The following is a 22,122-nucleotide window of genomic DNA, read 5'->3' on the forward strand; positions in this document are numbered from 1 at the left end:
TCCCACAGATGAGAGAAAATTAAATTACTACAGTAGTCGATATGAGCAAGGCCTCTTCTTGAAATATTGAATCAATTCCTGGAACCCTGGTGGAAGGCCTCGGTCTGGCTGCATTGATTTAGCTCTGAGTCGGAATGAAATTAGTACTGGAGCACAGCAGAGCTGCTTTTACTGACACAAGACACACAAGAAAGAACACACACGGTAACAAAACAGAAAAATGGATGAATGTTTTATTTTAGGAAGTACTTCATGTTTTGTTTGCTCTTTTTTCCCTCTTTCAAGAACACCATCCGTCACATCCTCACTGAAGCTTTTAGCAGTGTACAAAAAAACTCCCACGGAAATCTTAGTGTGGAAAAACAACAATGAATGGAATGTTACGGTCAAACGTGTCTCTCCTGGGTTCAATGAACCAACGCCATGTCCCACTTCCCCTTCCGGGCTCAGTATATGCTCATGACACACATGGTGTACGATCAACTCTTGATACCGCTCCCTGTATCACACCTGAAGTTGCTAACCGGCCAATGGGGCGCTTGCGTGTTACTCATGTTATGTGGGAAACCGCTCTCATAAACCTTTATCTGACAACGCTAGGACGCCTTGGAGCGCACCCTTTTTCTCTTCTCTCTTCCATTTAATTCACTTCAAGGCACATTTAAAGCTATCTCACCTCACGATCTCCTCACTACACCCCAAGGTGCTCTGCTCCAACTCCTCAATTGCACTACTATAGCTTTAGATTGGTCTCTGTCAATTCACAAACAATTTTTCGCCACTTCTGTGTGTTCAAAATAAGAAGACACACGTCAGTCTTGTGTCAGTTATGTTTAAGAGATTTCAACAGAAAAATACATTCCAGGACAATATCTCATCATTTAACAGCTTGCCTGGCGGTTAGGGACACCTTTACTTTGGTTTTCCTACAAAGAAAATACATTTGAAAGTACACACATGAACCCATCCAGTGGGTACATACACGCACCAAGCAGTGACGGACATTTACGATGAACGCAACAACCGAAATGTATGAAAAGAAGGTGCTCATATAACAGAAAAAAAAGAGGTTTAAAACATCAGCAGGGCAGCTCTCCATGAAGTATACAGTCACAAAAATATATATCTGGCCGTATTGGGATGCCCTGCTAAATGTGAGCGGAAGAACGAGTGGTGCTCTGGAAAAACCTCTAAATGAGTGCATGATATGCACATTTCATTGCAGAAAAAGCAACTATTTGGCTCTGGGCTCTTATGATGGGATGGACAGTCAACAAATTATTTGAAATGTTAAAAGGTGTCCACGTACCTGACCGTTACAAATAAGGAAATAAACTAAATGCGTCAGAGTTATTGTGTGTCTCTTGCTTTGCACTGCACCTTTCCTAGGTTTGCTTCGCTGGGATACAGTACTTTCATCGAGTGGTGAGAAGGAAAGGAAATCGTCGTGCTTGCACCAAGATCCTGAGATGTTACTCATTTGTTTTTCTTTGTTAAGATCTTAACATGAAACACACACACACACGCAGACACACACACACACACTTTTTTTGATCTAGCGCTCCCGTAATTTTTGACCTTAAGAAATAAATACCCCCTCTTATGCTCGTGTTACCGTCTAGTCTACTTAGGGGAGTACCTAATCCCAGGTACTGGTGCAAAATAGGAGTCCGGGTTTTTGTTGTTTCTTCTTCTCATTTTAAAGTGTGCTCACTGGGAGTACATCCAGCACACCAGCAGGCCGACGGCCACGGCGGCCCCAGCGCCGACGTTGAGCAGGATGGGCCTCCAGTACAGCCACTGGTCTCGTTTCCTCTCCGAGTGGCTCAGTCTCTGTTTCATCTGCTGGACCTTCTGCGAGGTGCTGGCGATCCTCTCCTCGCGGTGGCGCTTTCTGACACTGAAAAAAAGAGCCGGTTAGCGGGTAAGTGGTCGGCAGTGATCCGGCTCACGCACAGCGACTGCGAGCTTAGTTAGAGCATGACAACAATAACTGGAACTGTCATGAGGGGCTAGAGATCACTTTCTCTGGGGTCCAAAAAGCTCACTACTTACAGCCCCGAGTCCTCTGCCACGCTGTGCTCCGGGCCATCCGGCTCCCCTGCTGACAGCGGGGGCCCCGAGGCGGCCTGGGGCTCCAGACGGGCTCCTGGCTGACCGTTGGGCACGCTGTCGTTGAGGTGAGGCCGGGGTGGAGTTGGTGGGGGAGGGGGCAGGTCTGGCTCCAGGTCGTCTCTGCATGTCTCTCTCTGCTGGTTGGGCTGCAAACAGGGGGACGAGACACAGAGACGCAAAGTCACGACGGAGAGGACCGAGCTGAGAGAAGACCTCTAGACCGCCCGCCGTGACCGCCACACCTGTTCCCAGTCAACCAAGACGACCAAGTTCAGCTTTGTGTTTATACTTGAGCATAGCTGCGCTAAACTGGCTTCATGGGGCTCTCTCAACTGCAGAGCAGCGACATTCAAATAGAAAAACATTTGAGTTTTTAAATCACACATCATGGCCATGATATACTAGGCTGCGATTCCAAAACAAAAAGAAAGGCATTGTAGCAGTTTTGCGTTCAAGCTATTATCAGGAGCAGGTAGAGGAAACAATGGAAGTATGAGGTGTGCCGGCTGATTGCTCAGTTGCGTAATGATACCGATACTGATAATGGTTTTAAAGTAATAAAAAAGAAAAGAAAAAACATGATACTGCAACAACGGCCAAGGATTAGTTTAATCTCTTATTAGCGAGCTACTCGTGTCCACTCGGCAGAGACGTTTTGATTTCTGAACGTGTTGGCCCAATAAACAGAGCAACATAGGTCAAATCTTAAAGGACTTTAAAACTCAACCGGTCGAGTCCGTCCCCCAACTTTCTTTGAGGAACTTGATTATTTTGCTCAATCCATCTCAAAAAGGTTAAACCCCCTCAAGTGTAAATTTAAAGCTAATACTGGATCCCGTACTGGATCTAAATTTGAGTTTCGGGGCAAAATAATTCAATCTTACCAAATTTGGAGTGAAAACTAAAGAGTTGTTTAAATGGAATCTTTCTTTATTTTTTAGCCCGTTCAAAAGGCTCGGCACAAGGTGATTTCAAGTTAAACCTCAATTTAATCTGGTTTAAGATTTTAGTTTACCGCCGGCATGAGCTTGGCTCCCTCGATGACCGCCATGTAGGAGAAGCGGAGCTGGTCAGGGGTCTGGATCAGGCCCATGCGGTATTCCCTCATGTCCAGCAGCACCTTCTGAATGTCCACCGACGACGGGGTCTTCTTCCTGTCCATCTGCAGAGCACATCGACATGTTGAGGATACAGATGGAACCACAAGAGGATCTGTGGGGGGGTTTGAAAGCAGGACATGAACCGACTACGGGACATTTTTACATTATCACACTACTTTTACTGCAGTAAAAAAGGATGTGTGAGTACTTGTCTTTCTGGCTCCACCTCCTCCATTCAGATACGTTTACATTGAAGAGACCCATTGGTTTAATTTTCTTTGAATTGGTTTACTTCCCCCCCGTCCTCACCAGCACCAGGCAGGTGTCCACCAGGGCGAGGGTTCCCGAGCGTCCGATCCCGGCGCTGCAGTGCACCACCGAGGGCCCGTGCTCCGGTCCCAGCGAGCCGGACTCCCGGACCTTGAAGAGGAAGTTGAGGAAGGAGGCCGGGGATTCCGGGACGCCGAAGTCCGGCCACGTGGTGTAGTGAAAGTGGTAGAGCTCCCTCGACTCCCCCGTCTGCAGCCGAGCGGGATGTCAGGACATGTTTTGGGGCAGAGTGGAGACAAGAGTTCTGCATGACTCGGGGTTGATGTGTCACTTGGAAACCCCCCATGGAAACAGAACACGTATCCTCTTCAGAGGTGGAGACTCCAGCTGTGGCTACACTTGTCTGTTCCTTGAGACTTCTGTCATCCCATCAGCCAGACCACATGCCTCTGGGTCCGGAGGGGACTTTGAGGAAAATTAGTTTATCGCCGAACCCGATGATCTTTGTAAGTGGCTACTCAATAAAATAGAGGAGGCAGCATAAACATATCGGGGGACTTGACAATATAACCCCCGGGCTCGGGCGCTGGGCTTCCCAACAGCTACGACCACGCAGGTAAGGCCAGTTGAGACGGCTTAAACAAACTCTCAGAGCTGGATGAAGTGACACAAGCAAAGCCAGTTACTGCCCTCACTCTTCCTGCACAAGACACTACATATCCCTCAAACTGCATGAAACAAGTTTAAACGTGATTAACTCACCACTGTGTTCTGCAGTTCCAGCACTCGGATCGTGTAATTGGACTGGTCCTCCTCTGAAAGCAACCTGACAACGAACCCCGTGTCCATGAAAGACATCTGCAGCTCCTCTGTGGTGGGCCAGTACTGTGCACACTTTTCCTGTTGAGACACAACTAAATGAGTGGACTTAGATAAGAAAGGCTGGCGGGATAAAAGCGCGTTGATTGAGGATCGCAGACTTCATTCCCAAGAAGATTGCAGAAATTCAGGAAATCCTTCTTTATCAAGAAAGGCTTCACCAATGTAAAGGAATGCACTGAGAAAAAATAACACGTTGGATCCGGTTACTTTCCCCCAGGGTCACTGCAGTCAATCGTGCTGTGAGACTAAACCCGAGAGGACATGGCAGCTTGTTTAAGTCATAAATAAGCAGCTCCCACAAAGCACTGCCACCCTGACGAGCCGTCGGCACGCTCTTAAAGCTCGTTAGCTGAAAGCTGTGCTCAGCGTCTTGCTGCTCATTCACCTGCTGAAGATGCTCATCTTAAAAGGAACAGTTCACCCAAAAAATAAATAATTAAACATTACAGACTTTTTCCTTTTAACTGTAGTGCTATTCATCAGTCTAGATTATTTGGGTGGGAGTTGCCTAGCTATGGATATGTCGGTGGTAGCGATGTCTGCTATGGTTGAAAGAAAATAGTCACAACTTGAAACAAGGCCTGTGGATTATCTTCAGTAACAGGGTCGTGCTTTCTGGAGAGACATTGCTTATGTCCCATACAATTCAAACTGTCCCTTTAAATCTTAGTTAGTTTGTAAGCCAATTATGGGGCCATATGTAACGTACACAAGTATAACGTGGAATTGTTTTAGAGTGAAGTAGGAGGCATCTCGTGTTCAGCAGTTACACTTTGAGATCAAAAGACAGTACAGTATATATCTGCATGTTCATAGATTCTGAACGCATCATCAGCGAGAAGGAGGAGATGTGACTTTTAACGAGGTTCTTCGATCTCGTCTTTGTGGAGGAAGATTATAGCAGACACAAAGCAGAGGAGGGGTCATTGTGGGTTTCAGAGAAGTCTTGAGAAATAGCTAATGAGGATGAAGCAGAATGAGGAAGTGCTGTTCAAGAGATGACCAGAAGAAGCAGGTTTTACTTTTATAGCAAAAACACATAAGATATAAATACAGAAAACTGGCCATTAAATATGACCGACTAAGTGAAACTATTATAGACAATGTATGCAATGTAGTAAGAACATCCAGAGCTAATAATCTAAAGAGCTGATATCTGGAAACAAGAACATCATAGATCTACTCACAGATCCCTTTTCAATGACTCTGTTGAGCATTATAACAGCTTTGGAACCCTGCTCCCAAATCATCAGCCAGAAATGACCACAGGTGTTCCTCAAAGGCCCCTGTGGACCAAAGGAAAGAAATATACAGAGAAAGAAAATATCATGATCAGAAGCTCACAAAGCCTCAGGGGGAATCCTGCACATCCTCCTTCAAGTCTCTCCCCAGGTGTATTAGAGCGGGCGCAGACACTGCTTGAGCCGAGCCGTACCTGACAGAGAATGTAGGCTCGCTGGGCTTCTTCCACCATGACCAGGCTGGCGTTGATGTAGTCATTTTCTGAGTTTTCCAGTTTGACCCGACTGTGGTCGACTGAAACCAGGTGAAGACAACAACGGGGCGGTTACAAATCACAAAGACGCCGCTCCCGTCGCAGGAATACATAATCTCACTCACGACTGGTTGGTCTCAGGACTCACATGGGCTAACGTCTCGGTAGCGGTTCAGATTCCGGTTCGCTGGGAGTTTGGCCACTTTGTAGGGATATTCACTGGCTTGGTTACGGATCTCCTGTCAGACCAACAACAACAAACAAACAAGTGGGGAGATATGAATATCACATTGTGTTGATGAGGAGTGTGGGACACACACTGAGAAACGACATCAGTGAGCATTCCACACACACACACACACACACAAAATGATAATAAAAAAAAGGTCTGTTGGATTCATTGGAACTATGTATGAGATGTTCAGGGTACGATAACCCTCACAGGAAATATCAGTTTAAGTTATTACATTATTATATCAGTTATATTGAGCCTAAAGGGCATGAGAACAGAATTATACTGATACACAAAACAAACCTGACCGAGTGCACAAATTAACTAGTAAATGAGAAATGAAATCAGCTGTGAGCTTTACATCACAATGCGCTTTGACTACAGACTGTTGTCTATGGCTTTAACTCTCACACACACGTGACTGCATGTCAGTGATGTCACCATCTAACTCTAAAACCCGGTTCTGATCTTTAGCTGTCAAATGTGCTGTGTTGTGCACTTCTTTTTCACAACACTGGACAACACGTGTGTTGTCTCTTTCCTTTTATGTGATAACGAGGAAATATTTAACTGGTAAACAAATAAAAGCAAAACAAACCAACCTAACTAGAGTTTAACAGGAAGCAGTTTCACCTTGTACAGTGACCATGGCTCAAAACTCGTTATTACCGTAATTAAAATACATAGGCGTACAGCCGTGTCTCGCGCATACGGGTCGTTTCAGCGCGGGACCAGAGCCCCTGTGCTCCAGCAGCGCTATCCTCGGGCTAGCGTGCTTCCAGCTGGTGGGGAAACACGTGCGAGTTTCTCTGGAAGTCCTGACGAGTTCTCAGAATCTGAGCTGACGTCACCAGCCCGCTGAGCTGACGTCACCAGCCCGCTGAGCGACACCGAGCCGCACGTTCGCTACGGAAGTCACGGACTCCTAGCTGCTAGTTCTCCTCCGTCCTGCCTATGTGCACTATGCACGACTCCTCCGTCCTAGCTGCGAGCCATAAGCACGACCTCTACACACGGAGCGCTGTACGTTAGCCCGAGTAACGGAGTCCCGGCACCCAGACCCCGGGAGGCAGTCTCAGGGCCCCCGGGAGGCCCCGGGTCCAGACAGACTTACGTTGAACAGGTTCTGCCATCTCCCGGACGAGTCGACCTCCTCAAACGCTCCCTCCATCGTGTCTGCTTCCCGAGACCCTCGCTGGGTGATCACGGAGTGTTTGCAGCGGCGTTCACGAAGTCACTCCTTTGTGTCCGCCATGTGAGCCGCCGTGCGTGTGCGTGTGTGTGTGTGTCACCCTGGGGATCCCTGCGGGGAGTCTGCTGCTCCGGCACAATACTGCTGCACGCTGACGGACTTGGGTTGCCAGTTGTGGGCTTCTGCCAAAAATAAAAAGTTAATCACACATTGTTGTATTAAACGTATTGTGGTTGTTTTATTATTATTGTGATATATATATATATGGCAAATAAAGTAGCGCATAATACAGAATAAACATTTGACAAACACTTGCGCCATTGACGTCTTGTCTTAAAGTGTTCAATGTGAGTGCTGTTTGAAAATGTAGGAAATACAGACCAAACCTGGCAACCCGCGGTGAACGGAGGAGGAGGGCCGTTTACTTGGAAGTGGAGTTAAAGTGTAAAGTGTTAAAGTAAAATAATATATATTGGTCCGTTTTGCATTTTCACATTTTTCCAAATGATTTTCTGGTTGATGTTCAATTCGGCACGACAGGTTTCAACACAGACTTTTAAAAAAGTAACCCAAAACCGCATCTACCCGTCGGTGTGAAATACAAATTAAATGCGCCCCCCTGTGGTAAAGGGGCGTGATGCGCGCGCACTGCGAAGACCCGCCAAACATTACGCACTCGCTCGCGCGCGCGCACTAGTACCGTTTAGACACATGACGGGCCTGCAAGGCAGCTAGGTAGCTCGTTTCGCTGCTAGCCGATTATAACCATGTTCGTCGCGCGGAGCATCGCAGCGGACCACAAAGATCTGATTCATGACGTGTCGTATGACTTCCACGGCCGGAGAATGGCCACGTGCTCCAGCGACCAGAGCGTGAAGGTACCGTGGGCTAACGTGCCGTCTTGTCCAGCTCATGTGTACAAGTGTACAAGCTAGGCTAACTTAAGATGTGCAGCTCATGTAAACACGGCAGAGTTGGCTTAAAATACCACGTGTACGTGTAGTAACGTCATACCTGTCACGCAGCACGAATTTTTAGTTGTCAACTGAGCCAATACTTCCTCATACTGTTTCTCGTCTTTTCTCAGGTCTGGGATAAAAGTGAGAATGGAGAGTGGCACTGCACGGCCAGCTGGAAGGTAAGCCCCCTGCTGCTGGAGCCGCTGTGCCCGTCCGTCTCATGTGGGCTCACGGATGCACATACAGCCCGACATCTCAGACTGCTGTTGGGCTTATTTGGTCTGACCACAGATGCATTCTCTCCCGTGCAGACGCACAGCGGATCAGTGTGGAGAGTGACCTGGGCTCATCCAGAGTTCGGACAGGTTCTGGCCTCCTGCTCCTTCGACAGAACGGCTGCTGTGTGGGAAGAGATCGTAGGCGAGTCCAACGACAAGCAGAGAGGACTGAGCCACTGGGTTAGTGCAGCTCCAGCTTCACGGCTTAACTAAAGCTTAAAAAAATAAAGTGGTTGCCAGGCTATAGACCAGGCATCAGCTTCTGGTTATCGAAGTTGAAGCGGTTGCCATTTTAAGTCTCCTTATGTTTACGTATTGGGATATATATTTGTTACTTTATTTATATTACTTTTTTACTGTGTCTCTATTGTGTAAAAGGCTGCTGTATTCCCGCAATTTCCCCACTGAGGGACTAATAAAGGATTATCTTATCTCTCTCTTATCTTAAGCCGTTATTGAAATAGGAAATGACTGATATCGTGATATAAGATTCTGGCCATATCACCCAGCTCTAGTTACTGTTCTACCTTTAACTTAAAACATCATTTATGCAACACATATGAAAAATAGCTATATTTTGGGGGACATGTTTGTTGTCCCTATTTTTATGTTGAAAAGTGGTTGCCACTGATGGCAATCAAAGGCCGATAACTGGCCAAACGGTTGCCGTCTCTTACTGTCTGGCCCGGAGAGTCCTTCTAAATAGCAGGGCGGACGTCACTTTTCTTTGTCTGTTCAACCTGACCCAATTATTTCCACGCCGTTCTGTTTGTAGATCAAGAGAACCACGCTAGTGGACAGCAGAACCTCAGTGACTGACGTGAAGTTCGCCCCGAAACACATGGGCCTGATGCTGACCACCTGCTCCGCCGACGGCGTGGTGAGGATCTACGAGGCCCCCGACGTGATGAACCTGAGTCAGTGGTCCCTGCAGCACGAGATCTCGTGCAAGCTCAGCTGCAGCTGCATCTCTTGGAACCCCTCGAGGTTAGACTGCAGTTGGACTCTGTTTGGGGAAAGAAAACTGACATTGAAATGTATAGAAGATTTCCGGTGGTTAATTTCCAGTCCTCGCTGTAATGTAGCTCTTGTTGCAATAAAAATCCGTATTGACCGGGCACTCAAAGACAAAATCTATGATCTGAAGCGCTTCGTTGGGTCGAGTTGGAGGATTTGGGCAAAGCAAAACTCCAATTAATGCAACGTGACAATTAACTTTGGTCGTTGTTGTTTTTGATAACCACACATTTATTTCATGAATTGTACAGGGGCAGTAAAAAATGACTGGGCAAGTAGATTTACTCTCTGCTGCCAACCTTCTTTTCTTTTCTTTTTTAAACATGTGAACTGTGACCGTATGTCATCTATCTTGTGTCCTTCCTACCACCCAGCTCTCGTGCCCACCCGCCAATGTTTGCAGTGGGGAGCGACGACAGTAATGTGACGTACAGTGGGAAAGTCCAGATCTACGAGTATAATGAAAACACGAGGTAGGCACTCCAGATGTGTCGTCTTTTATAAGCAATACAAAATGACATGGGAGGTAAGAGAAGAACTCAATGATTGTTAAAAATGTTGTCTCACCCAATGTTGTAAAGGAAATATGCTAAAGCAGAGACGCTGATGACGGTCACCGACGCGGTCCATGACATCGCATTCGCCCCAAACCTGGGGAGATCCTTCCACATGCTCGCCATCGCAACGAAAGATGTCCGAATCTTTAAGCTCGTCCCCATGAGGTGACTATTTCCATAAACATACACGCTCCTCTGCAGCCGCAACCGTTTTAAACAAGTCTAGAAGACAGAAATGACAAACTACCACTGTGTAAACAGCCTTTTCTGATCCCTTGGGACAGGAAGGAGAGCGCCTCTATGGGACCCACCAGGTTGGAGGTGCAGATTGTGGCTCAGTTCGACAACCACAACTCCCAGGTGTGGCGTGTGAGCTGGAACATCACCAGCACCCTGCTGGCTTCTTCTGGTGATGATGGCTGCGTGCGCCTCTGGAAAGGTGAGCGGTTGGTGTTGCTCCAGTTGACGACTGCTCATCGTCTTCCCTTTTTGTTTAGCGACAGCTATACTGACAGCAGTTTGTTTTGTTTTTGTGCAACATGTTTAAAAAGAGTGATTTTAAACATGTGATGCCTGGCAGATGCCTTCTGAATCAAGTGGTCCATTTACACAAACAGAGCTGAAGTCCCACTGTTCAGGTCGGTGCTCTGGGCCTTTTGAGCTCATGTGGTATGGGCCCTAACCTCTTGGCTATTGGATCACACAGATACAGTTCAAGTTGTTTTAATGTACTCTATAGTAGAATTGGCTCAAGGTTTAAAAAAGAAGAAAAAAAACATTGATTCTAAGCCAAACATGGGACCGTACCGTATTTCACCACTAGGTGTCAGACTTCACTCACCTGCCTAATGAAACAGAAGCCTTCCTTATACTTTCTGTAGCAGAAGTTGCATCACCAAAAGGTACAGTCTGGGATACACACACACACACACACACACACACACACACGAGCGTGTCAAAGGAGAACCCACTTCCCTGTATGAGTCAGACGTCTCCCACCCTCCACTCAGTCAGAGAAACAGAGGTCAGATACCCAAAATGTTTTCCCCCTCACATCAGGTTGTGTGTCAGTCAAAACACTTCTGTTGCATCTTTACTCACACAGCATCGTTTTGCTGGCAGTAGCACCGATCCCTCTGTTCAGTTCCAGTTCAGTCAGGAGTGTAGCAGTCAGGTTTAAAATACTTTACTTTGCTAGTATTATTTTATGAGACATAAGGACTCAAACTTCAAGGATTATCTTTTTAACGGGAAACGGCTAAAAAAACGTGCAACGATTGCCTCAAATTACAGCGACGGCACATACAAAACGAATTTGCCCACAAGCAAATACATAAATAAATAGTTTGGCGCATTGGGCAACAAATACAATAAAAGACCTGGTTTTGTTGAGTTTGAACTCGTGGTCACTTGTTTGATCATGTTGCAGAGTGAACTCTTACTTTACCTCCCCCTCTGCAGCAAACTACATGGACAACTGGAAGTGCACGGGCATCCTGAAAGGGGACGGCAGCCCCCTCACCGGCTCCTCCGGTCAGCCCTCAGCCATGAGCACCGTCGTGGGCTCCTCGGTCCAGACCTCCCAGAACGCCCTGAACGGGACGTCTGCAGGAAGGTAGGTGGTGTGGTGCGTCCGCCGCCACTCACCCAGCCCGGGCCGAGCCGGGCAGAACTGACAGCTTCTCATGCCTCGCACTGACCGGGACTGCAGCCGCTCACTGACCAGCCTCCTGTGCCCCACACTGACCAAATGATGCACTCATGCAAAGAGCTTGGCTTCCGAGCCCGCGGACTTGGATGTGCTGTGTGTTTTATTTTGTTCTTCTTTTTTTAAATAAGTGATTTCCTCTTGACTTGTACAGATGCATGCAGGAGTAGTCTCTACTTTGCGTTGTCGGTGTTAGCGCTAAGCATACTCTAAAATAAACCACTTTTATATAATATTTGATATGTGACGATTATTTCAAATTTATGTTGGGATATGCAGCAGAACCATTGTGGTGTTTTGTAAATATTGAGAACTCTGATCTGCTTGAGCGCCTACAACTCGATACTTATTTTGAGTCAATTTCAATGCATCCTTGAGCAAGTAACGCCAAACTCTTTGCTGAGCAGAAGGACAGCGTGAATGGAGCTCATTAACCAACCGTAATAACAATATGAGTTTTGAGTATGAACACACGGGTATGAATACAGCCACTGACGTTAAAGCGAGAATATGTAACTTGTCATAAGAAGAGATTGCCTTTCTTTTACAAATGAAACATTGATTTCATAAGAAATGAAACTCACCCTCTCAGTTCAGTGCTCTCTGGTTATTGTGGCTCCAGCCCTGACTTGGTCTGGTATGACCAGTATCCTTAAGTGGCCCACTTCCTGTTGACTTTCTGACTCTTCATCTGCTACAGGTACAGCTAAATATTGTTTTACAAAATAATTCATATTTGATGTTCGATGAACCAAGGCTAAGTGTGAAACTGAGTGGGTACGTGGCTGTATTTATGTTCACCTTTAACACCCTCGTAACTCAACAAAACCTTTGCAGTTGTTTAACCCCGAGTCCCCCTTTAATCGTAGTAACACACGACCTGTTTCCTTCTTGCCGTAACCAAAGGGAAACCTAGACTAGATCTTTGTAAAAATGACTGTATGAAAGGTTTTCTTGCATTCCAGTTGTTTGGAGTGGGCTTGTTTGAAGTAATGTGGTGTTGTACTGCTTGTTGCATGCAGGATTGTCAAGAGAGCTCCCTTTGCCCCGCCCCTGCGGCAGCTGACCTCTCCAAAGACATACCAGCATCCTGCGTATTACTAGTCTCCTCTGCACCAGCTGCCTCGTGTGTCAATGCCTTGAAGATGTGTCATGTTCTAGTTGAATACTTACTGGTTAAGAGCTCTGTTATGGAATTAAAACCTGCACGGTTCTGTTTGGCCACAGCTTCCGCTTGGTCTTGATTCCAACATGTTTGTTAAATAACCATGCACACATCCACCTTTTTATAAAATAAACCCACATCTCTACTCTATCATTCTCCCCTCCTTTTTATTTTCTAAAGCATACGTGCGTCCTTCTTTAAATGTCTCCTTTCTACTTCCTTTTGACATGCCCCCCCCCCCCTCCCCTGTTCCTTCGTTGTCGTCTTCCCACTGCCCTGCGTGTTTGTCGTCTGCGTGTCCATCCATTTTTGTTTGTTGCTTCAGGTATTTCTTCCCGCCTCTGGATCCTCCCAGAGCGGGGATCAGGTGTGGTCACCTGCTGCCTCCCTCCTCTCTCATAGAGCACTGTGACGCTGAGCCCCCTCAGCCTCCCCACAGACTCTACTCTAGAGCGCTGCTGCCCTTACCGGAGCCTGAGGGACTGTAGAGGGGGCGGGGAGGGGGGACCCATACAAGTGCCTTCTTTTCTAATAAAGATTCTGTTTTCTAAATGTGGTGGTCTCTTTTTCCTTCATGGAGATTTTGTGAAATTTGCATTTCACGGCCAGTGAAGCCCCCTCAACCCAGTGTCTGCAGAGGGAAGTGCTATTGCTCAGCGCTCACGCTGGTTTAAAGTCACACGTGGTGGAAGTCAGAATAAACGGCACAAGATAAGGATGTTATTTTGGACTAGTTTTCCTTCCACACAGGACCTGGCAGCGTTCATCCATGAGTCGCTGACACCACGTGGGATCACTCCTCTGTGGAAACAGCACAACACATTTCTTTTGTAGGAAAGTGGTCCACTGAACTTCTTTGAATTGACGCTTCATGAATGATATTCTAAAACTTTTGAACTGGTATGATTCTTTGGAGGAAACTGAATGTGGCTTATTTTTCCGGACGCTAAGAAATGTCTTCTCTCAGCTTTCCTCTAATGAAGGTAAATAAACAGTATGCCATTTGTTTTGACGGTAAGGACAACATTTAAGTCATGGCTCGCTCGTATTGGTACCTCAGGACCTGGAATGCACTCAGCTGCTTGGGGGTCTTGATCCAACAAACCCCGGGAACTAATATACTGTACTCTTTGCTTTTATGTCCTCTGCGTGGTAGAGAACCAAACACTTAACTTCAACTCATGTTTCAACCTAATACTGGATTTCCACAGTGTATTGTATATTTCTGTATTTTATATTGCATTACATTGTGGCTGCAGTCTAAAAATAAGCCCCCCTTCATTCAGCTCGTGAGGACAAACGCTCCATGGATGCAGCGATGGGCCGCTGCCAAAACTGTTCAAAGTGCCTAAAAGTCCGACGGAGTGACGTGAATCCCAGCCTATCGGGATTGACAGTCTCCTCCTCCTCGGTTTTGTTGTCCAATCAGAGCGGTTTAAGTTGGTTAAGTCCCGCCCACGTGACATGGACGCTCACGCGGGCTTCCTGTGGCTTCTAGGCGCCGCTTGTGTTCTGCGAGCAGTTGGTCGGTCGCGCCTCCTTTTAGGAAGAAAAGAGTGAGTAAGAACTCAACAAGAAGAACTTTAGGAACTTAACGACGTGTCCGTCCCGGTACAGAGACACGGAACTCTGGTTGGACTGGACCCGTGCTCTCCTGGAGGGTCGGACGTGAGTAGAAGTCCAACTGCGGTTCTGGCTCAGCGCTAGCTCTCTAGAAGCGGACCCTGGTGGTGTTCACTCTCTAGAAGTCACGAGGCACGCAGGGTAACTTATCTGTGTCTGTAACTAGTGTTGCAACAACTAACTAACTTACTGACAAGACTTACTGACGAGACAAGAGTTAGTTAGCAACCCCCTTGTTTTTAGCACTTGAGCTAACTAGCGAAGTTAAGTTGGCTAATTAACGTCCCTTAGTTTGAACTAGTTTCCTCGACAGCTGTGACGTTCGCATGCCTTGGACGTGTCCCACCGACCTGACTCTCTAGTCCCACCGACCTGACTCTCTAGTCCCACCGACCTGACTCTCTAGTCCCACCGACCTGTCTCTCTTGTCCCTCTCTTGTCCCACTGGCCTGCCTCTTTTGTCCCACCGACTTGTCTCTCTAGTCCCACGGACCTGACTCTCTAGTCCCACGGACCTGACTCTCTAGTCCCACGGACCTGTCTCTCTAGTCCCACGGACCTGTCTCTTGTCCCACCCACCTGCCTCTCTTGTCCCACCGACCTGTCTCTCTTGTCCCTCTCTTGTCCCACTGGCCTGCCTCTTTTGTCCCACCGACTTGTCTCTCTAGTCCCTCTTTTGTCCCACCAACTTGTCTCTCTAGTCCCTCTTTTGTCCCACCGACTTGTCCCTCTCTAGTCCCTCTCTAGTCCCTCTCTTGTCCCACTGACCTGCCTCTCTTGTCCCTCTCTTGTCCCACTGACCTGCCTCTCTTGTCCCTCTCTTGTCCCTCTCTAGTCCCTCTCTAGTCCCTCTCTTGTCCCACTGACCTGCCTCTCTTGTCCCTCTCTAGTCCCTCTCTTGTCCCACTGACCTGCCTCTCTTGTCCCTCTCTTGTCCCACTGACCTGCCTCTCTTGTCCCTCTCTTGTCCCACTGACCTGTCTCTCTTGTCCCTCTCTTGTCCCACTGACCTGCCTCTCTTGTCCCCGGTCCTCTAGTCCTGCTCGTGACAGATGTTCTCCACCTGACGCGCTCCCTTCTGAACCATGGCGGAAAGTTTCTACAAGCTGGAAGATGAGGCCTTCCCCAGTTTCCTCTGCAGGTCCATGGACAGCACCGGGGACCGCCCCACCCTGGGGGATGTGACCCTGGGTTCGGGTCCAGGACTCCCAGTGGCCGCCTCCACGGTGGCTAAAATTAACCCCGGGGCTGACAACAGGTGGGAGCTGCTGCTTTGGACAGATGTGGCTTTTTGTGGAAATGCTCTCAACAATCTGACTCTCACAAGCTGTTCTGACTCGTGGGACATTGAATGGATGCGGACATTATTCCAATTCCTGTTTTGGAAGTTTGTGATTTTGCTAATTCAAGTATTCATATCCCAAAAAAATAGATGGGATAGAAATACATAATGACAAAACACTGCGACAAATATAGAACTGCACATGGATGCATGCTGCTGCAGTCCTGTGGTGTCCACGTGGCCCACTAAAGAACCCGGGTGTGAACAGGAGTCAGTGCTGGTGTCGTTCTGGAGCAACCATGACGGGAGCTGCTGAGCCTGTTGTCGGTTGTTTAGTACCAACTGTGCTCTGTGCTCCTGCTTTACAGAGGAGATCCTGTTGAGGCTTCATACCTGGAGGCCAACTCGTCATCTGTTGAACAGCCCAAGTTCGCCCTCAGCTTCAAAGATGACTTGTGAGTATATAAATACATGTAGTTCACACTGCTGGTTTATGTTTTACAATGTTATCTTGTGTTTTAGTTCCTAGAATTGCTTTGTAATTGCAGGTTTTTCTAAATGTTTTGTAATTGCATTTCTTGTTGGTTCAAACTGGTGCAGGAGATTGTCTCCTAAAAGCATAATCCATGCTATAAAATGCATGTCACTGTTCATTTATCTTTTTGTGAATCAACCCATCTAGGTTTAGGTATTTCACTGAGTATTTTTACTGTTATGTACATTTGACAGTGACTCGTGCTAAAAGTATGGCATCCTACTTTGAATACATGAATATATGTTGTGTGTGTGTTTATATAACTACAAAGGGAGGTACATTCATAATGTCTCAACAAAAATAATGTATATTCCACCTTCTCTTTCCGTGTCATTCTTTGTGATTCTAATTATTTACATCCCTGCCTGCATTACAGGGAAGATGCGGATGACTTCATTGCACCCCACCGTCTCTCAGACATGCTGGTGAAGATTAATGTGGATGAAAGCGCATCTCAAAGCCGGGGCTCCATGTTGGGGCTCCCTACCACGCCAAGGGGCTCAGGCTTCGTCCGGCCCACAGAACTTGGGACGGGTAAATATATTTTTATTGCCCATCTGTTGTAAGGGCAACGGCTTTGGTCCACGTGTGCTTCCTTTCAGCTTCTGCGCTAACAAACATAACAACAAGAAATACAAAGTAGTCCTTTTTAGAACGTGTTATGATGTGAAACGATCAATCGGTGTAACACTGTGCCGATACTGCCCAGCCTCAGTCTGTAATTATTCCTTCTAATACTATATGGACGTATATTTGTGTTTTACGATGTATAAAGAAGAACTAATTGTCCTGATTAGATGAAGACACGTTTTCTGTGAATGATACTAATGAACATGGTTTTTCCTGTCTCTTCTGACATCTGTCAACAGGGCTTCTGACATTTGCTCATTTTGGACTAAAGGATTGCACAGAGGCGGAGGTACACACTTTGATAGCTCTTGGCTGGTTGACGGTTGTACATTTTATCTGTGATTGCTCTTTTGCAGTAATTCGTAGACTCAAAATGTAGCCCTATAGATAATAACCAGTTTTTTCTTACTCATAGAAATGTGGACCTTTTTTCACAAGCATATCAGAAAGAGAAAGTCATGTGACCCACTTTGAGGCTGGACTCGTATGATTGAAAACCCTTTTGTGTTTAATTTTATTTTTCATAATTGGGCATATTTCATCTTTTTGAATAGTCTGTTTCCACCCCAGTTCCTTTCAGGATACAAATTATTTTCAAACAGGATGGCGTTTTGGATTTTAAACACTGTTTCTTGTCTATAAATGCATTTTCCTTAATTTCCAACCAAACCATGATCAGGTACCTGCGACTCAGTTTCCTTTTCCCGGGCAGTTCCCTCAGGCTCAGCCCTCATCAGCCGAGGAGGACGGTGTGCAGAGTGAGGGAGTGGACAGCGACCATTTCGATGGCAGCAACTCCAGCTTCCTAGTGAACGAGAAGCTCATGTCTGTGGACAGCATGGACAGCGATACAACAGGTTCATACAGCCTTATTATTTATAATTTTTTGTAAACATGCTTTGCCAACATTTGGTCAAATCTTGAGTCGTTGTGAATGTGCGTTTGATCCCCAGATGATGACATTGACTCAAACCACTTGCCTGACGATGAGCTCGAGCAGTATTTCAATAATCTGGTGCCTCCTGCCATGCAGAGAGGCCGAGTGGAAGGCCAAGAGATTCCTGCTGCAGTAAGTCTCCTTTGAAACACTTAGTCTTGACTCGCATTAGTGAGTCATTAGAAAACTTAAGAGCTGTCATTCACTTGATCCATTTGTCTCAGTGTCCCCATTTCTACATGTATTTCTGTTCATAGGGTCTGCCTGATGTTACTGACAACCTATCAAACCCAAGTTCTACAGAACCAGACCAGTATAGACACCAGTTCCTGGATGACTACGATCAGGTGAGCATATTTACACCCTAACTGGTTTGTGCCCATTTGCTGCTTCCATCTTAAATGTAGAGGAGTGAATATGATCTTTCTGCCTGAAAACACGGTTACGCTTCATAAATGTACAGTTTTGGCATCGGATTCCCAATATCTTCTTGCGTACCTTTTCTTCAGGAGGACTTCCAGATGCTGGATGTGCGTCTGGCTGCTACCGGCATGGACTCTTGTCCGGCCAGCGACGAGGACACTGAGGATGAGCTGGAGTCGGCCAGAAGGGACAGCAGAGGCCCCAGGACACGGATGCTGCCCAGCACCTCCAGACAACTGGTCAGAAATGGAAAACAATGTTATCAGACTTCTAACCCTCTCAAATAGTATAAATATCAGTATAAGGCTTAAAAAAAATCCTCCATGCAGTAGCTTCCTCATTTCAGATCAAAATGTACTTTAATGCCGGTTCTGTTTGTATCTCCACGTGAGCACAGGTCGGAGAGAGTAACCGGCCCAGTTTCAGGCCGGGCTTAGAGGGAGGCAGCTCTGACGATGAAGCTTCCAGCGGCCGCGGTGGTCCATCGCTGTCTGGCATCGAACACAGACGATCTGCTGAGGGACAAGTCATCAACCCTCCAGTCACGGGTACGATATGCAGCTTCAACTTCCTTCACTTGTGTCTCTCTTTGGTTCTCTGTGAATGTCATGATATCCATACAACAGGGAGCTGTTTTGAGGGAATGTACATGTATGAAGACCAATTTAATCTTAAGGTGAGCACTGCTTATTGTGTCATTGTAACTACAGGGGATGGAGGAGGTGGGGATGGGAGCAGTGGGAGCGAGGAAAGCGGAAACGACGGAGGAGTTTCCACCATCCCTCTCCCTCCGACCGCCGGCCAGACTACCTATGATGTCCTGCGCGGTCTGGGCCTCGTGGGGAGCAGTGCTGCTGGTGAGGACGACGACCCGAGTCTGCCGGGACACGGGAGCGGTCTCTCCAGACCTACTGAGGTGAGAATGAGGCTCGCTGGTTGCTCAGTGGAGCACCTAGAAACACAGGCATCATTCAAATTAATATTATCAGACACTTGTGCTTTATCTGCAGTGACAAAGGTGTCTTTGTGCGTTTTCTTTTTTTAATTTCATCCACACTTTTACATTGAAACAGTGTAATAATTACACACCGTTTTGCAGATGGGTGACCGTGTAGGTCCTGTAGGAATAGGAGAGGCCAGCTCTTCTTTTGAAGCATCAAGGGGAACTCAGAGGCTCTCTCCCGTCAACTGGAGCATGGCTCTGGACCGGCAGGAGGCTCTGGTGAGTACAGAAGCACCCACTGATGGGCATTTTAATCTTTTTTATAATATCATATGGTTTTTCTTCTTTACAAAAAAAGGAATTACTTTAATTGAATGGTGATGATACTTGCATGAGGTCAGTGGGGGGGGAAATAAACTGTTGATTTAAGAAGACACGACAGACTGCACAATAGAACACATATTACATTAGGAGCTGCCCAGGCTAAAATACTAATGAATGTGATCGATGGCTCTGTTTATCAATGCGGTTCTGATTTGAATGGCAGGAGGCCATGGAGAGCACAGAGTCTGGGCCCACTGTCGACCGGCTGCTGGACTCGGCCTACCTGAGGAGTGGAGCTGGACTCAGGAGGCCTCAGGACTCTGCAACTCTAACTTTATCCCACCTTCAAGGCGCCCAGGGAAGCTTCCACCTCTCCCAGGTACAGAACGGTCAACATGTAATAGTTCACGTTACTCGTTTTAAGTCGAATTGAGAGGTCAGAGACGAGTGTTCAAACAAATTGTCATTGTTATGCCTTTTTGTCAACAAACCAACCCTAGGTGCTGCTGCCAGAATGCGATGATGATGAGGATGAGGATGGACTAGATGAGCCTGATGGTTCCAGGCATTCCTTGGGCCGGAGGGGAGGGCCTTGTGGGGATGTGACTGCAGCAGAGGCCTCGGACGGCACCAGTGAGGACGGCAACAATCCTCTTTCCACCTCACTGGAGCCCAAGTATTTCTCCCAGAGCTTCCACCAGGACCAAGAGGATTCTGATGATGGTTGGAACCACTGCCCAGACAACCTGGAGAGCGAGTTTCAACAAGGTTGGCTTTATCTGAGGTTTAGATCTAACATCTACAGTCGATTGTAGGTGCTCAGTCTTCTTACATAATGGGCCTCATGCAGCAACATGCTCCTCATCTAGTGGAGTCGTACCAGGGAGTTGCTGCTCATGGGCTTCTGCGGCCTCGGCTTAGGGTCGCCCCCAAATTTGCTCTGACCCAGGTGTGCTAAAGGATGAACCCCGCATACATTTGAGGCGCGAGACCATGCTTATTCATTAATCACCTTTTTAAAGGGCCGTGTGCAAATGCTCTTCATCCAAATGCATCTTGCTCAGCATGTCAGAAAGACAATGGGATGCAATGAAGTCATCCCCTTTGTCCCTGTAATGCAGGCGGGGATGTAAACCATTAGGATCACATGGAGGAAAGGTGGAATATAGGTTAATATAGTTAAGACTACGCATGCACCTGGCACATGCCCAAGAATGAAGGATTCCAAAAAATAGATAAAAGAACTTCAGCATTAGTGGAATCCATGGACAGCTTTTAAAGAAACGAGGCAAACATGTGATTCTTTCTTATATCTCATCAGTGTGTGAATGGGTGAATGATGTCATGGAGTGTTAAAGCGCTTTGAGTGGTCGGAAGACTAGAAAAGTGCTATACAAGTACTGGTCCATACCATTATAATTACTCTAAAACAGATGATAATCTACATATATTTTTTTATGTTCCTCTAATTTAGAAATGTTTCCTTGTTGGATAAACAGTTTGTGGACTGTGAAAACAAGATATTCTTTATTTGTCCTATCCTGATGAGAGCGCTCTCGACCGCCTCTAAAACGTTCTCTAACCTAGAAGAGAAGAGCAAAAATAGGAAAACATTGATGAATCTCAGAAATCAATGGATACCAACAAAATAAGACCAAATCAGGAACCAAACAAGAGGACATTCCACTTGCTTCCTCCATGAAGCCCTTCGTTGGTGTGAGACGTTAACGCCGTTGCTTGTCTCTTCAGGGGCCGATGCCGCTCAGAGTGTGGTGTACCAGAATGAAGAAGGGCAGTGGGTGACCGACCTGGCATATTACTCCTCCTTTGAGAAAGAGGTTGATGGGAAGACATCGGAGAATGTTTCCCATTTTCAGACTGAGGACTTTGTCCCTGCCAGTACGTACGAGCTCTATTGCCTTTACTATGAGGCTCTAATGCAGCGTTACTGTTGGGGCAGAATGCGTTAATGACTCAACACACGTTCTTCCTCCTCACAGGTGACGCTCTGCAAAAGATGGCAAAGGATCAAGAGGAATTTGAGAAGGAGCACCAGTTCATGCAGGTACTCGATGGCCCCGCTTGGTCCCTTCATGTCTTGGTGCCATATCGTGAGCGCAGACACTAACAGACTGTAAAACTCTCAGCCACCGTGTAGTTTTGTGAAGCACAGCCTTCTGAGGTTCATTTATTGCTGTTTGTGCAGGAGGAGCAGATTGAACCAGCCAGCAGCAACAGCACCTTCCACAGCGGCGACTCTTGGAAGGCACCCACCAACAGCCATGTCCTGATGAGGGCCTCGCAGGTGGCCTCAGAGTTTAAGCAGGGCGACCACAGCTACCTGCGGCTCACGCTCGGACAGTTTTTTGAGCAGCGCTCTGAAGCCCTGGGCTGTTTGGGCAGCTTGGATGATGTGGATTGGGTGAAACGGGTAAATATGATGTTTTGTTGGTGC

At 47.0% G+C, this 22,122-nt stretch overlaps 3 protein-coding genes across 4 annotated transcripts in view; 2 read left to right on the forward strand and 1 right to left on the reverse strand.

Annotated features, from left to right (window-relative positions):
• Window positions 1-219: 219 nt before the first annotated feature.
• ptpn2a (protein tyrosine phosphatase non-receptor type 2a) lies at window positions 220-7,319 on the reverse strand. The gene is made up of 9 exons (XM_079226906.1): window positions 7,209-7,319; window positions 6,011-6,101; window positions 5,803-5,903; window positions 5,555-5,653; window positions 4,248-4,385; window positions 3,525-3,734; window positions 3,131-3,277; window positions 2,056-2,261; window positions 220-1,900 (listed from the first exon to the last, which is right to left on the reverse strand). Exons 1-9 carry the CDS (start codon window positions 7,263-7,265, stop codon window positions 1,711-1,713), a joined length of 1,239 nt encoding a protein of 412 aa, XP_079083032.1. The 5' UTR covers window positions 7,266-7,319; the 3' UTR covers window positions 220-1,710.
• Window positions 7,320-8,011: 692 nt separating this feature from the next.
• seh1l (SEH1-like) lies at window positions 8,012-13,516 on the forward strand. 2 transcript variants are annotated; one of them, XM_079226975.1, is made up of 9 exons: window positions 8,012-8,164; window positions 8,374-8,424; window positions 8,557-8,703; window positions 9,299-9,510; window positions 9,915-10,013; window positions 10,122-10,262; window positions 10,382-10,536; window positions 11,559-11,712; window positions 13,296-13,516. In XM_079226975.1, the coding sequence occupies exons 1-9, from the start codon at window positions 8,054-8,056 to the stop codon at window positions 13,456-13,458; spliced, it is 1,233 nt and encodes a 410-aa protein (XP_079083101.1). In that variant the 5' UTR covers window positions 8,012-8,053; the 3' UTR covers window positions 13,459-13,516. The 2 variants fall into 2 exon arrangements, with proteins under 2 accessions (XP_079083101.1, XP_079083102.1); XM_079226976.1 differs by lacking the exon at window positions 13,296-13,516 and adding an exon at window positions 12,828-13,229.
• A 1,077-nt stretch (window positions 13,517-14,593) lies between these two features.
• The window catches only part of cep192 (centrosomal protein 192), a 30,342-nt gene continuing 22,813 nt past the window's right edge, over window positions 14,594-22,122 (forward strand). The window contains exons 1-17 of the mRNA XM_079228057.1: window positions 14,594-14,734; window positions 15,631-15,851; window positions 16,244-16,330; window positions 16,787-16,944; window positions 17,268-17,329; window positions 17,753-17,897; window positions 17,994-18,109; window positions 18,235-18,324; window positions 18,487-18,639; window positions 18,798-18,948; window positions 19,111-19,316; window positions 19,500-19,622; window positions 19,891-20,046; window positions 20,168-20,435; window positions 21,417-21,566; window positions 21,668-21,732; window positions 21,874-22,098. Of these exons, the coding sequence (XP_079084183.1) occupies window positions 15,679-15,851; window positions 16,244-16,330; window positions 16,787-16,944; window positions 17,268-17,329; window positions 17,753-17,897; window positions 17,994-18,109; window positions 18,235-18,324; window positions 18,487-18,639; window positions 18,798-18,948; window positions 19,111-19,316; window positions 19,500-19,622; window positions 19,891-20,046; window positions 20,168-20,435; window positions 21,417-21,566; window positions 21,668-21,732; window positions 21,874-22,098 (2,328 nt within the window). The 5' untranslated portion in view covers window positions 14,594-14,734; window positions 15,631-15,678. The remainder of the gene's footprint in view (window positions 14,735-15,630; window positions 15,852-16,243; window positions 16,331-16,786; window positions 16,945-17,267; window positions 17,330-17,752; window positions 17,898-17,993; window positions 18,110-18,234; window positions 18,325-18,486; window positions 18,640-18,797; window positions 18,949-19,110; window positions 19,317-19,499; window positions 19,623-19,890; window positions 20,047-20,167; window positions 20,436-21,416; window positions 21,567-21,667; window positions 21,733-21,873; window positions 22,099-22,122) is intronic.

Source organism: Taurulus bubalis, assembly GCF_910589615.1.
Source record: "Taurulus bubalis genome assembly, chromosome: 12".
Lineage (NCBI taxonomy): Eukaryota > Metazoa > Chordata > Actinopteri > Perciformes > Cottidae > Taurulus > Taurulus bubalis.

Excerpts from the sequence above, each read along its gene's own strand:
- seh1l (XM_079226975.1), top strand. The coding sequence starts at position 8,054 with ATGTTCGTCGCGCGGAGCATCGCAGCGGACCACAAAGATCTGATTCAT. Across the intron at positions 8,165-8,373 it reads CCAGCGACCAGAGCGTGAAG|GTCTGGGATAAAAGTGAGAA; the intron begins GTACCGTGGGCT and ends GTCTTTTCTCAG. Across the intron at positions 8,704-9,298 it reads AGAGAGGACTGAGCCACTGG|ATCAAGAGAACCACGCTAGT; the intron begins GTTAGTGCAGCT and ends TTCTGTTTGTAG.
- ptpn2a (XM_079226906.1), bottom strand. The coding sequence starts at position 7,265 with ATGGAGGGAGCGTTTGAGGAGGTCGACTCGTCCGGGAGATGGCAGAAC. Across the intron at positions 5,904-6,010 it reads CTACCGAGACGTTAGCCCAT|TCGACCACAGTCGGGTCAAA; the intron begins GTGAGTCCTGAG and ends ACCTGGTTTCAG. Across the intron at positions 2,262-3,130 it reads GAGCCAAGCTCATGCCGGCG|CCCAACCAGCAGAGAGAGAC; the intron begins GTAAACTAAAAT and ends CCCTGTTTGCAG.